Source organism: Nuphar pumila, chromosome 1 (assembly GCF_984573655.1).
Source record: "Nuphar pumila chromosome 1, dmNupPumi1.hap1.1, whole genome shotgun sequence".
NCBI lineage: Eukaryota > Viridiplantae > Streptophyta > Magnoliopsida > Nymphaeales > Nymphaeaceae > Nuphar > Nuphar pumila.
Window position 1 is genome coordinate 170,039,024 of NC_143249.1, and position 14,293 is coordinate 170,053,316.

Sequence of the window (14,293 nt, forward strand, 5' to 3'; positions counted from 1 at the left end):
GAGACTTATGATGAACGGGGTCATCCAGAACCTTATAACGAACCACAGAAGCCCATGGTATCTGTTTGGTTTCTTCACTCATTTGTCTTTTTCTTTTTCGACAGAGAAAGTTGGGGTTAGGCAGACCCCTACCAGTTACACAAGCATACAATTTGGGGTTCGAACTTGCAACTTCCCAACACAAGGTGACGTTCTGTTTTGCATGAATGAATAGCGCCTGCAGTGGTCGCAAAGCTCTCTCTCTCTCTCTCTGGGGTTTCATGTTTTCCATTCATGATTTTGGTTTTAATGCTTGATAATGAAGCTGATTACAGGTTCCATGTCCTTATATTATAATAGGGCAAACCAAAACAAGCAAGAACTAGGACTTGTATCTATCTAATAATGAAACAGGAAATGCATTAGCAAATCCAACGCCATTGGCATTACTGTTTCTACCAGAACTACCGATGATGAAAATTAGGACGTGTATCTATCTAATAATGAAATAGGAAACTGGCTAAAAGTCAAAGCTGTTGATGTTTCTATCATTTGTATAGGGAAAAAAACATCCATGCATGCTGAGATCATTTTGATTACCAATTTTACAAATGCAGTCACTTAACCAAGGCCTCCTGCTGGTTGCCTCTGTGGAGGATCAGCCTTGGCACGAGATGGCCTGATTATACGATCAATCAGCCCATATTCCAGAGCCTCTTGAGCATTGAATCGCTTCATTCGACTAAGATCCTTGTGTATCTGCATCATCCAAATACAAGTGTGGATACAGAAGAGTTCAAATTCAGCATAGGTAACATGGAGACAAACAGATTAGTCAAGTGGTAAAAAATAAAGAATATATCCCACAGTTCATGATAGGGCTGCAGGTTTTGCAGTCACAACTGAAAAATATTGTGTAAGATACCTGATACAATAGACGTCAAATCCCTGAACATCTGATGCTGAAAGGTCACTTGATTTTTATTATTTATGATCTATTGTTCAATGTAGTGATTTAGTATTTAATATAAGTGACGACTATGGGAACGGTGAAACCAAGTTACTTGTGCATGTGGAAACCACCAGTCTTGGCAGCAAAACAACAACATTAAAGTGAAACAATTGAGTGAATTCCCTACTGCATAAGGCAATAGACTCAAGCATAGAGGCATTTACACAACATGATTAGTGGATCTCTTTTCAGAAGAAAAGAGTGTAAGGCCAATCCTGCAACAACCCATGAACTAATACTACCAATGAAGGTTTCTCTCATTCACATCTACATGGTTGCTAAATTCAGTTTCATCTACAAAAAGGGTCCTCAATCTCATTCCGTCTCTTAAACTCAATTATGCACTCCAGCAATAGCAGATACAAAAAATTTGACTCGATACAAAACCAAGTCTTCTAATGCCTGAGCCTGAGAAAAACTCAGAAACCACATCAACAACATCATTAACAGGTAATATTACTTCCTCAATGTGAATCCCATTGTTGCTTGACTAGTTCTTGTAAGGCCCATCTAACCATTTTCCAAATCAATCAGATACCACATAGCATTTTGCAACATCAGGCTGCACCAAAACCATGTGTCTTGCACCATTCTTTACCATCCAGCACAGCATGCCATGGCCCCAACGTGCTTGTATCGGAATCAGATCAGGTCATGCTGAACATTAGTGTTTTTGCTCATGCTAACATCGTGGCCGTCTGTTTGCATTTTGGATGAATGCCACGTAGTTTTGTTGACTTTTTAGCTTTTCAAAATACAAATCGGACGGCCACGATGTTGGCATGAGCAAAAACGCTCATGTTCAGCATGATCTGATCTGCTTCCGCTTGTATCATGGTCCTGTCACATGGGACCTGCATCTATTTCTCCTTGACCATTGTTGCCTCTATTTGCCTCAAAACTTTGGCCACCACCATGACATAACAGAGATTGGGCTGCACCATGATAGAAAAGCAAGGTCTTTTCTCTTGAAGAGAAACATAACCAACAACCACTATGCAGATAATGAGCCATACCACAACAGGTGCATTGGTTCCATTCATCCAACTTCCATTTTCATATTCCAGTTAAACAGATACATAAGTGCATCACTTGACTACCCAGTTAAACTTCGCCGGAACCAATATATGGGAACATCTATACATCACCAAAGGAAGCACTTAGGTGCAGTGGGAAGCCTGCTTCCTGGAAATCATGTTTTGAACTAGGCAGTGCCTGCTTCCTAAACTGAAGGAAGCAGCCAGGAACTTGGCTAATGATATTATAGATGTGAATTTCATGAGATTGAGGTATCAATATGCCCAAATCAATTGTTTCTTAAATTTATTAACATTTGTTTAACATAGAAAGTACAATACATACTCATAATGCTTATTTAGATGTGTGAACAAACCTTATAGAACATGCATTAACTTCTTAAATTTATTAACATTTGTTCAACATAGAAAGTACAGTACATAGCCATAATGCTTATTTAGATATGTGAGCAAACCTTATAGAACATGCATTAATTTTTGCATAACTTTTTTCTTGTTATTTTTAGTACTTTGATGTACAAAGTAAGAATATTGTTCACAAAGGTCATTCTTAAATCAAATAAATCATATATAATTACTATTTTTAGATGTTGCAAGTATGTTTTCATTATATTCTTTCACTCAAGTGATCTGAAGATTTCTTAACATAACTTATGGATTATGATTATTTTCACCATCACTTTGCACACAAATCCTATTTTTCTTCCCAAATTATTCTTTACCCTCCCCAACCCCTTCCCATTCATTTTTCATTATCGCTCCTCAAATCCTCTTAAAACTTAAATTTATCAGTTGCCACTTCCCGCCCCCAATACCCATGCTGCTTCTTGCATTGGCAACTATTTACATGCCTCCCTCAAGTGATCTGAAGAATTCTTAATATAACTTATGGATTATGATTACTTTCACCATCGCTTTGCACACAAATCCTATTTTTCTTCCCAATTATTATTCACCCTCCCCAACCCCTTCCCATTCATTTTTCATTATCGCTCCTCAAATCCTCTTAAAACTTAAATTTATCGGTTGTCACTTCCCGCCCCCAATTCCCATGCTGCTTCTTGCATTGGCAACTATTTACATGCCTCCCTCAAACAATCACAATTAGCTTCTTCATTTATTTAGCTTCTCCAGCCAAGTCATCCAGAGAGAGACTGAACTTTTATACATTATTACTGTTTGCCCCACCTCAATGGCAAGCCAGCAAAGAAACAATGTTTCTTATAAAGATTGGTTGTTACGGACTTAATAATGAAGAGATCTTAAGTATTTGTAATTATTCGGATAATAGCTTAGTGAAAGTTGTAAGGAAACAAGGTCCTCCGAAGATATTCACCAAAACAACAAAGTGGACACTCAAAAGAGTTCCACCAAAGCACCAAAAGAACATACACAATCCATAAAATGAGCTCACAAACAAATACCCACTAAAAGGGCAAACACAAGGAATAAAAATAATACTTTATTGAAAGACTCATGCAAGAAACATACATATTGGGGGGGGGGGGGGGGGCGGGGTTGCCTCTTATTTATACACAAAGTTGGAGCTCCAAAAGGGAGAGTCGTTGGGAGTCCAACCCAACGACTCTAATTAGTCGCATCCCAACTAAAAAACAAAAAGAAACCTAACTAAACTAACCTAGTTACTATCCTAGTTATATATATATATATAAACACTCTCCCTCAAACTTATGGTTTGATAACCGAAAGTTTGCCTAAGAGAAAGTGAAATCTAGGAGCAACGAGAGGTTTTGTGAAGAAGTCTGTCAATTGATATTTTGAAGTAACATAGGGAAGATCAATGGTGCCATGTAGGTAATCCTTCGTACATAGTGATAGTTCATCTCAATGTGTTGGTTTTGTTTGTGGAAAGTCTGGTTGCTGGCGATGTAGATGAAACTTTTGTTGTCACATCATAGTTGTGATGCTCCATGAATTTGAATGCCTATATCAAATATACTTCAACTATTTTTTTATTTAGAAACGCATTCTTGACATCAATTTGATATATAGGTCATTTCTTTACAGAAGCAATGGCTACTACAGTTCTAACTGTGGTCATCCAAGCAACTGGAAAAAAGGTTTCCTCATAATCTATTCCATACTTCTGAGAGTATCCCTTGGCAACTAACCTAACTTTGTATATTTCAAGAGTTTCATCACTCTTGGCTTTTATCTTATATACCCATTGACAACTTATGGGTTTCGTTCTTCAGGAAATATCTTGAACAGTCCAAGTATTCGCCTTTTCTAAAGCATCAAATTCTACTCTCATGGCTTTTACCCACTCAAAATGTTTCTTGGATTAAGCATATTTTGAGGGTTCTATATAAGAATGTAATAAATGCAATGTAAGCTTGATACTTACGCGAAAATGACTCATAGGACACAAATTTCTTTGGAGGTTTAGATACTCTAGATGACCTTCTAGTTTGTATTTCTAGATAGTTTTCATCATTCGTATATTTTTCTAGGGCACATGAATATTGAATATAGTCCTGATTTTGAGATTGTTCTTTATTTATCTCATTAACAAAACATTTTTCTCCACTTACCATATCATTCCTGATATCCTGATCTTCATCACAATCACCAAACTTTGGAAATAAATCCAACAGAAATGAATACTCAGTTATTTCTTTAGGATTTTCAAATTCAAAGAATTTTTCCTTTTCTAAGAAAGACACATTTATTGAAACATATAATTTCTTATTTTTAAAATCAAATAATCCATAGCCTTTTTTGTTATTTGCATATCCCAAAAAGACACAAGAAATGGTACGAGGAGAAAGTTTATCATTTTTATCAATGAAAACAAAACATTTGCACCCAAAAACTCTTAATCTGTAATAGTCGGGAGTAAGTTTAAAAAGTTTCTCAATTGATGATATATTTTTCAAGGTGACAGATGACATTCTGTTAATAAGATAAACTGCACTCAATGTGGTTTCGGCTCAAAACTCTTTAGGGACTTGATTTGAAATAAGTAAAGTTCTTGCGGTTTCCATGGTGTCTATATTTTCTTTCAGCCAAGCCATTTTGTTGTGAAATGTAGGGACAAGAATTTTTATATGTAATACCATTTGATTCCAAGTAATCTTTAAAATCCTTTGATACAAATTTTCCTTCTGAATTAGTACGAAAGATAGAGACATCGTTTTGAAACTTATTTTTGACCAATTTGTGAAATATTTGAAAATAAGAAAAGACTTCAGACTTGTGTTTGAGAAAATTAATTCACGTGTATCTAGTAAAATCATCAACAAAGATGACATAATATGCAAACCCACCCTTAGATACAATAGGTGTTGGACCCCAAAACATCTGAATGCACTAACTCAAATGGTTGTATAGAGACAAAAGCAGAGTTACAGGAAACGCCAAAGAAAGTGGGGAAGCGTGTTTCGAAAGTGCAAAATGTGGCGCTTCTGAAACGCACTGGGAAGCATAAAAAAAAAATGGGGAAGCACGGTTCCCCTTTTTTCATTTTTTTGTATTTTTATTTTTTTTCTCTTTTTTGCTTCTGATTCGCTTCCTAAGTCGCTTCTGGTTCACTTCCGAGACAATTCATGATTTGCTTCTATGTCGCCCCACGCTTCCTAAAAGTTTGAAAGTCCCTCGCTTCCCGCTCCCGCTTCCTCGATTGGCAACTCTGGACAAAAGTTCTTTCTTGAAATGACAATCTTTTCATTTTGCCAAGAGTACAATTTTCACACAAAATTTTCAAGATTACAAAAAAAAAATCATATTTAAAAAGTGTTGGATTTTGGATACATTAGAATGGCCAAGTCTTTTATACCATAAATCCAAATTCAGATTCTGGATATTAAAACAAAAGGTATTCTTAGGTATTTTCAAAAAATCCATGTATTATAAGCCTCCTTCTCTATGGCCTTTCCCAATCAGCTTCCCTGACTAGCAATCCTGCACTCGACAACCAATAGAAGAAAAAGAAACATTATACCATGGTCAGATAATTGCAGACAAAAGATTTATGTTTAGCTTGGGAATATATCTAATTTTTTTAATACAAAAACCTTTTGAAATATTTTCAAAATTTTTGGTTCCCTTTATCTCAAGGGATGTCCCATAAGCAGTAAAAACATTTGACTCGCTTGAGTTACGGCATTCAGATAGAATATCACCATTTGATGTCATATGAAAATAGGCACCTAAGTTAAGAAGCCAAAGAGACTTACCAAGGTCAAAGATGCTAACAAAAGAGACTGTCGCTCTAGTTGATGAAGCTTCTTTGAGTAGTGGTTGAAGAGCCTCTACAAGTCGAGTCAAGGACATTCTTGTGTAGCTTTGAACTCACTTGATTCTTATGCAACCAAGGCTACATTATTCTCATAGGGTTTCTTCAATTTAAGGCAATAAGTCTTGACATGTCCTGGTTCACGGCAATAATAAATAATTTTCTTCTTCTCAAACTCATTGCCTTATTTTTCATAGTTACCATTGTTGGATCTCCCATAATGTGGTGGTTTATAAGAATGGACATAGTTTTCTGGTCTAAACAAGGCTAAGACCGAATTATCATCTCTTTAGACATCTTCTTTTTTACTCTATTTTCCTCCATACTTAACTCTTCGATAGTATCCTCAATAAAAGGGATTTTTCCTCTATGAAGAAGAGTTGATTTAGTAGACTCAAATCTCAGTCTTAGACCATTGATGAATTGATAGAAATGCTTTGCATCAATTTGTTTTTAACGGAGCTCTATTTTTTCGAGATAATGCCATTGTGGCTCAAGAAGAGCCAACTCATTCCAAAGGTCAAACAACTCACTAAAGTATTCTCTTATACTTTTTCTCCTTGAGTCATAGTACGTACTTTGTCTTGCAAGTTGCAAATGTGAGCAATATTTTTAAGAGAATACATTCTCTTAAGATAGTCTCATGCTTTATTTGCATGTTCAAATTTAGCTAGACTCGAGCACTTCTTGATATCAACACTACTAATGAGCCAATACATAATCTTAGTATGCCCCATTATTCATTCTTTCCATTTTTTTCTCATAAGTGACCATAGCCTTAATCTCTTCCGCCTCCATAAGAGGTACTTTTTCTCCTTCTATCTTAATAAGAATTAGTTTGGCTTTCAAATCCAACCCATCCACTAATCTCCATGATCTTGCATAATATTCGCATGTCATTCATCTCTATTTATGCATGATCCATGGTAAAAAGTGCATTAAAAACCCATCTTTATTGTTGTTTTTGAGGTTTTGGTTTAAATAGAATTTTCGGAAAAACATCGCATTTTCTGGTCCAGTCCTGCGTTTTGAGTGTTTTTATTAGTTTAGAGTTTTCTTAATTGTAGTTTAGTTAGGTTAGGCTTTAATTAACTAATTTTAGTTTGTTTAGGAATATTTAGTTTAGAAAAACATGTTTTCTAAGCAGAGACTATTTTAGAAATTTTTGAATCATTGGACACTTTTTGAAAAACGTGTTTTTAACCTAATTTTTGGATTTAAATAATAGATTAAGAGGAGGGGGGGTGTCTCCCACCTTGAAATTCACGCCCCCCTCTGTCTCTTCTCTCCTCTTGTTCTCCTTTCTTTCTCTCTCCCTCTCTCTTTTTTCCCAGTCGGTTTCTTCTTCTTCTTTCTTCCACTTCTCTTCCTCTTTTTCTTTCTTTCCTCTACCATGTTTCCTCGTCGGTGTCTTCTTCTTCTATCAAGGGGTGCAGAGTGACCCACGCATATCGTGGAGAGGCCGCTCTTCTTCTCAACCCGTCTGTCGGAGGCGAGCCGTTCGGTAAGTCTCTTCTCCCCCGCTTCTTTATTTTTTTCATATTTCATTAGAATTCAATTTAGTTAAATGCATCAAGTCTGCTTTAGTATTGCATAATACATAGCAAGATTCATTGTTCGTTAAGCGCATATAGATTCGAATAGGATTCATATTAAGATAACATCTAGTTAGTCATTTTTTTTTCTTTGGTGTTTTAGTTTAGTTTTTTTATTAGTTGTTTTTTTTAGCAAACACGCATAGCGAATCTTGATCAGATCTGATCAGGATCGTTGAGCAAACCATTGTGTCCAGTACGATCACGCTAGTGAGCTGGAACCGAAACACCCAAACCGAGCCATTGGAACTAGGTCACATGGTTAAGCTGAACCGTGCATCAGTGAGAACTCAAATTCGGAGCAACCAAACTCAGCTCACACAGGTCTAGCACATACTCGGGCGACATTGCGTGTGTAGTAACGTTTAAAAGAAAAAGAAAAAAAAGAGGGATAAGAGGGTCTTGATGTTTGTCCAGCTGGTGTGTTTGAGTCAAGTAGGCTAGTATTGCATGTAGGTCGGTTTATAAACAAATTTTTTAGTCTGCATTCTGGTCGTGTAGTTTATTTATTCATTTAGATGTCATAGTGTCATGGTTAGTAATTCTTGATTTCTTGCACAGCCGGGTATTTCTTTCGTTATTGATAGTTAGTAGCTTTTGTAAGGTTTGTTAATAATTAGTTAGTAGTTATTTTATTGTGGCATTTAGTTAGTTTAGATCCTTTTAATCCATAGTGTATGGTTTTCTTGTTTTAAGTTGTTAGTTATTAATGTTAAAGTAGTTAGTAAATTCTTGATTCTTGTAATATCGTTAAGTTGTTAATAGTTGTCATAAATTAGTTCATAATTTGTTAAAGGTTGTTTTGCTATTTCGGCCTCTAGTGTAGTTAGTTTGTTTACCTTGTTTCAATTCTTGTTTGTTGAATTTTTTTGGGGAATCAAATATTAGATTTTGTTTAGTTTTGTCTCTTTTCTGCTGTGTTTTGTGTTTTTATTTTGAAGGAAAATGTGCAGATGTGCGGTGAGCCCCTTTTCGAGCCCTCGAAGTACCTTTTGAGGTCCCTTTAGGCCCTCAAAAGAACCCCTCAGAGAGCCCTCAGAAAGTCATTTATCAAACCATACAAAAGTGAACAAAGAGGCAAAGAAGAGACACAAATAACAAAGGATTCGAAGCATTGAAGACCCTTTCTTTTATTTTTAGATTAGGGTTTATTTTACTTTATTCATTTAATTAGGTTTGTAATAAGGTCGTTATTCATTTGTTTAAAGTCCTTCGCAGAGGGTTGCACTCTCTTCACTTATTCATTCAATTAATTGATTTTTTTGGCAATAAAGCGTAGTTAGATTGTGTGCTTGAATACGAAGTATTTTTCCGTTCCCTGAGATCGACCCGGACTCCACCACTCGTGCGAGCCGGTTTTTATATTTTTGGTGTCTGGCTTTCACTTGATTTTATTTAAAAATATCGTTTTAAAAATCTTTTTCCAAAAGTCACACCACTCCACAACCCTTTCCCCAATATAATGTTTCATGATTGAAGACCATGTTACAAAGTTTGTCATTGAGCTTGATGGGTTTTAGGGTGACATTATCATTGTCATCCATGTTTACACGGGCTAAGAAAGAGAATAGAAGATTAAGAGGAAGAAAAAAAAGAGGAGATAATAAGAAAAGAATCGCGAGCACTCCACCATCAAGAGAGTCTTTCCAATGAAGAGCACGAACACATGAGCACTTCACTACCAAGAAAGCGCCTCTAATGAACAGCACGAACACATGAACACTTCACCACCAAGAGGGCACTACAATCTCACAAGCACTTAAATGGATTTTTCAAAAAAGATTTTATCTCTTCCAAATCTTGAGTAGCACTCTTCCCAATACACCAAAAAATCAATTTGATTTCAAAGCTCTGATACCATGTAAAGAAACAAGGTCCTTCGAAGATATTCACCAAAACAACAAAGTGGATACTCAAAAGAGTTCCACCAAAGCACCAAAAGAACATACACAAGTCATAAAATGAGCTCACACACAAACACCCACTAAAGAGGCAAACACAAGGAATAAAAATAATATTTTATTGATCAAGACTCATGCAAGAAACATACATATTGTGGTGGTTTTGCCCCTTATTTATACACAAAGTTGGAACTCCAAAAGGGAGAGTCGTTGGACTCCTGACTCTATGGGTTGACTAGTCTCATCCCAACTAAAAAACAAAAAGGAACCAAACTAAACTAACCTAGTTACTATCCTAGTTATATATATATATATATATATAAAACAAAAGTTTAATACTTTCCTCTGACCACATTGAAATTCCAAACCAATGTGTCAAGCTGGAAGTATATATGAGAACAAAAAAATTAAATGAACTCCATCAAGAGATATAGTATATACTATTTGACTTTGTAAAAAAATCAGAAATAGACTGGTAAAACAAAAACGGAGAGAAATTCAGTGAATTTTCCATCAGAAAGTCTAATACATGATCTGCCATTCATAAAGGCAATTTGTAGCATAAAGGTGTGCCAAGAAAAGTGTTGTTACAGTTGCACTAGTCGGAAAAAAAATATTGAAACAAAAGATAAAAATAAAAAAAGATAAATAAATTTTCCATCAGAAGGTAAAAATATATACTATAACTTTATAAAACTGCAGGGAAATAGAACTCATACTTTCTCCACAGGTTGGCCAGTCTTTGCAGCTAGTTCCTGAAACAGATAGTCCCTGATTCTAAGGAGCTCATTGGCTTCATTTCGAATGTCATCGGCCTGTTGAAACAAAAAATAGAGACCACAGTAGATGCTAAGGGAATTATTGAGACAAAGTATGAATGGCTCCAACTCAGCAGATAAAAATTTCTTCAGACCTGACCACGAGCAGCCCCAGCAGGAGACTGCAATGCAATTCTTGATAGAGGCATGGCAAGGCGACTACCCTGTTTAATGAAGCATGACAAGGATTAAAAATCAAGGTGGTTTCCGAAATTTGATTTCCTAAAGTTTGCATAAAGAATTTCTCAAATAATAGTGGGACCTTTTCTCCAGCTGCAAGAAGAAACCCTGCCATATTATAAGCATAGCCAACACACCTCGTGCCAACGGGACTTTTCAAGCTCTGTATGGTATCATATAATGCCATGCTGGAGGTTAACTGTCAAAAGCACCGAAGAAAAAAAGGAAAAAAAATCATTGATGAACATATGTCCATAATTTGATATCTTAAAAGAACCTGCTTAGCATAAACAAAATCTCACATCACCACCAGGACCATTGATATATAAGTACAGCTTTTCAGAAGACTCCAGGCTATCTAGGTAGAGCATTGTAGCCAGTATTTGATTACTGAACTCCTCATCAATATGTTGCCCAATAAAGATGACACGCTCCCTGTACTGCAAGTAAAATTTTCCAAAGGTCTAAATTATCATGCAACATGTAGCATCAAAGATATGTTCAACTGTGTGCTATTACTTACAAGTGCGTTCCACAAGTCAACCCATTGCCATGTACCTTCACCAGGAGTTCTGTAGGGTACTCTGGGTGTGCCTATTGGCATCATCCTAACACGTGCACGTGTTGCTTTCCTGTTTGTAAGCCTGCACCCAAATTCATAGTCAGATATCAATTTTTTTCTTTTCTTTTTTTGTGAGTCAGAGAAAGAGCAGGCACCATGTTTCAGCAAGTCCAAAGCAATTTACCAGAAAATAGGCAATCCAGACAAATGCACACATATAATGAAAATATTGGTTGCACCTAACCACACCTTTCTTTCCACTAGAAACCATCCATTTTTCAAGTTTTCTTGATTTTTTTGGATCAATCCCTATAGATGCGATCTACATTAGTTTGTTCAGTAAAAAAATGCTTTGGATAATTTGACTGTTTTGTTTAAACAGGTTTTTAGAGCCTCAAAAATAAACAGCTCAAAATGCACCAATAAAAATTTGTCTACACCAAAACTAGTCAATCCTAGTCAAACTATGTCAAATGGACTGTGAGGTCACATTGAACATATGAAGCATTTTTTTTGTTGAGAAGGAACATGCATGATTGGGAGTAGAGGTCACTTAATGGGCATCCCCTTCAAAGACATCGAACATATAAAGCTTGCAATCATAAGATTTTGCCACAGAGAACAGTCAAGTGTAACCAATACCCTCCTCCAAACCACACACACACACAAACACCCACACAAATGCACACATGCACGCACACACATGTTAAGATTAATTTATCCTTTTATATATATATACATATAAACATATATATGTATATTGTTAATTGTATATATATATATATATATTGTAATATATTTATTATATAAAGATATATATAATATATATTATTGGGACCAGGTCAAACAAGTTGACTTGCTCCCAACAGCTAGAATTCTAGCCGTTGGGAGGTTCCTCCCTCTTACTTGAGAGGACTCTTTCTCTATTCTTCCTCTCTTTCTTCTCTATAAATAAGGGTGGGTGTGTCTTGTAAGGTGAGAGTGATGGGTACTTTTAGGTTTTCTGTGTGTTTTTTAGTGTATTGTAGTGAGACCCTTATGTATTTATTTCTTTTATGTATTTTATTATTCATTATGAATGAAATCACTTATTCATACTTGTAGCAGGTTTTTATATTGTTAGTATTCAAATACATTTCGATTGGCATTTGGACTATAATTTGGAATGTCTTGGGTTTCGTGTTATTTCGTTACATGGTATCAAAGCAAGGCATCTTGGTCTTGGCATCTTGTTTGTGCTTCAAAAGAAATATTTGAATTGATGTTCGGTTTCGACTCAAGATTCTCGTATTCTGATATGTTTCTTTGGATTATCTACTTTAAATTTTTATGGTATATATTTAAAAAATGTATTTAAAATATTGTGGCTATTTATTAAAAATGAATATGTTTTCAAATTAATTAAAATAAAAAATTGTGAAAATTATTGTCTTTTGACATATGTTTTTGCATAAGAATGTTTACTTGATTATATATATATATATATATATATATATATATATATATATATATATATATATATATATATATATATTGAAAAGTATCCAAATGATCATTGGTGACTTTATGCACATGTCAAATCATGTTCTTTAAATTTTATGTGGTGCTTTCATTGAGATGTGCTACTTAAGAATTTTTTTTGTATGCGTTCATTAGTCATGACATGGATGGTTTGTAAGATCTCATGAGATTGCTCTATCGGCATATTTACATATTCGTGTGTCGTACTCATAAACCTATGCATGTTTTTTATGTGCCATTAATGATTATGTGTCATTTCAAATTTGTTGTTTGGTATTTTAGACGTGTTATCAAATTAATTGAAATTAGTATTTTCTCTTAAAATGAGTTATTGTTTTATTGGTTCTTACATAAGCATGATAATTTTAAAATATTTTTTTTGAGTATGTTAGTATCTTTACGATTATTTGTGTATTTTCCTATGCAATCCTTTAAAAGCTTTTATATAGGATATGTGGCTTTAAAGTTATTACATTATTGTATAGACATGAATTTTTTAGCTCGTTGTGAGTATTCATGATTAGTTGTGTTTATGTATGCTCTTAATTTTCTCTATGGTTCTTTGAAAAATCTCTATATAGCTGGCTTATATTGGATATGCTAATTCTTCATTGTTATTTATGTAATCTTGTTTTGTGAAAAAATATCAATTGACATCTTGTTTGCATATGATTGCATCAATTGACATCTTGTTGTGCACATTATTGTACTATATTCATTCTAAGTTTTTTTTAATTTGATTTGAAACTTTGTCTTTTAAAATTGGTTCTTTTATATGAACTCATTTAGAAATTGATTTTCGTGAGTATTTATTGTCTTCTCATAGCATTAGTTTTTTCCATCATATAATTTTATATGATGCATCATTTCGTTTGGCGTTCTTGTTGTTGGGATAAAGTTAGCAGTTGAGGTAAGTTATGTGTGCACCTCAAATCATCCTGTCAATTTGAAATTATCAAAGTTTATGAATATGGTATTGACACATGTCTTAGATCTAATTGATATTTGGTTGGCCTTTGGATCCATATTGGCTTTGTTTAAACCAGAGATGTTTGTTGGGGTAATTTGTGTGCACCTTGTTTTTTTGTCAGTTTAGATTGTCGGTTTATAGTTCTACTTTAACTGACGATTGTTTGATCTTTGGTTTTATGAGTGTTATATCACTCATTTGTTTATTTGGTCATTATTATTATGTTGGATGCTCATAATTATGTTTATCTGTGATGGCTATCTATTTTTTAAACCATGGTGTTTCAAAAGATTGTTAAAATTGATATCTTTATTTTTTTTTATGACATTAGTTTGTTTTCATTACAAGCTCTCTAAACACGTGTGTTGTCTCCTATTACGCCTCATATTTAAGTGTTGTTTTATATAGACAATAGATGTTTTTCAATTGTGATGAGTTATGTGCACCCATTGGTTATGCT

The 14,293-nt window shown here is 34.7% G+C and overlaps 1 protein-coding gene across 2 annotated transcripts in view; it reads right to left on the bottom strand.

Annotated features, from left to right (window-relative positions):
• Positions 1-263: 263 nt before the first annotated feature.
• The window catches only part of LOC149851250 (ATP-dependent Clp protease proteolytic subunit-related protein 2, chloroplastic-like), a 33,524-nt gene continuing 19,494 nt past the window's right edge, over positions 264-14,293 (bottom strand). The window contains exons 4-9 of one of the 2 annotated variants that reach the window (XM_089999455.1): positions 11,304-11,424; positions 11,083-11,220; positions 10,863-10,979; positions 10,696-10,764; positions 10,502-10,597; positions 264-738 (exon numbers count right to left, since the gene is read on the bottom strand). In XM_089999455.1, coding sequence (XP_089855581.1) covers positions 601-738; positions 10,502-10,597; positions 10,696-10,764; positions 10,863-10,979; positions 11,083-11,220; positions 11,304-11,424 — 679 coding nt within the window. In that variant the 3' untranslated portion in view covers positions 264-600. The remainder of the gene's footprint in view (positions 739-10,501; positions 10,598-10,695; positions 10,765-10,862; positions 10,980-11,082; positions 11,221-11,303; positions 11,425-14,293) is intronic. The other variant, XM_089999462.1, reaches the window with a different exon arrangement.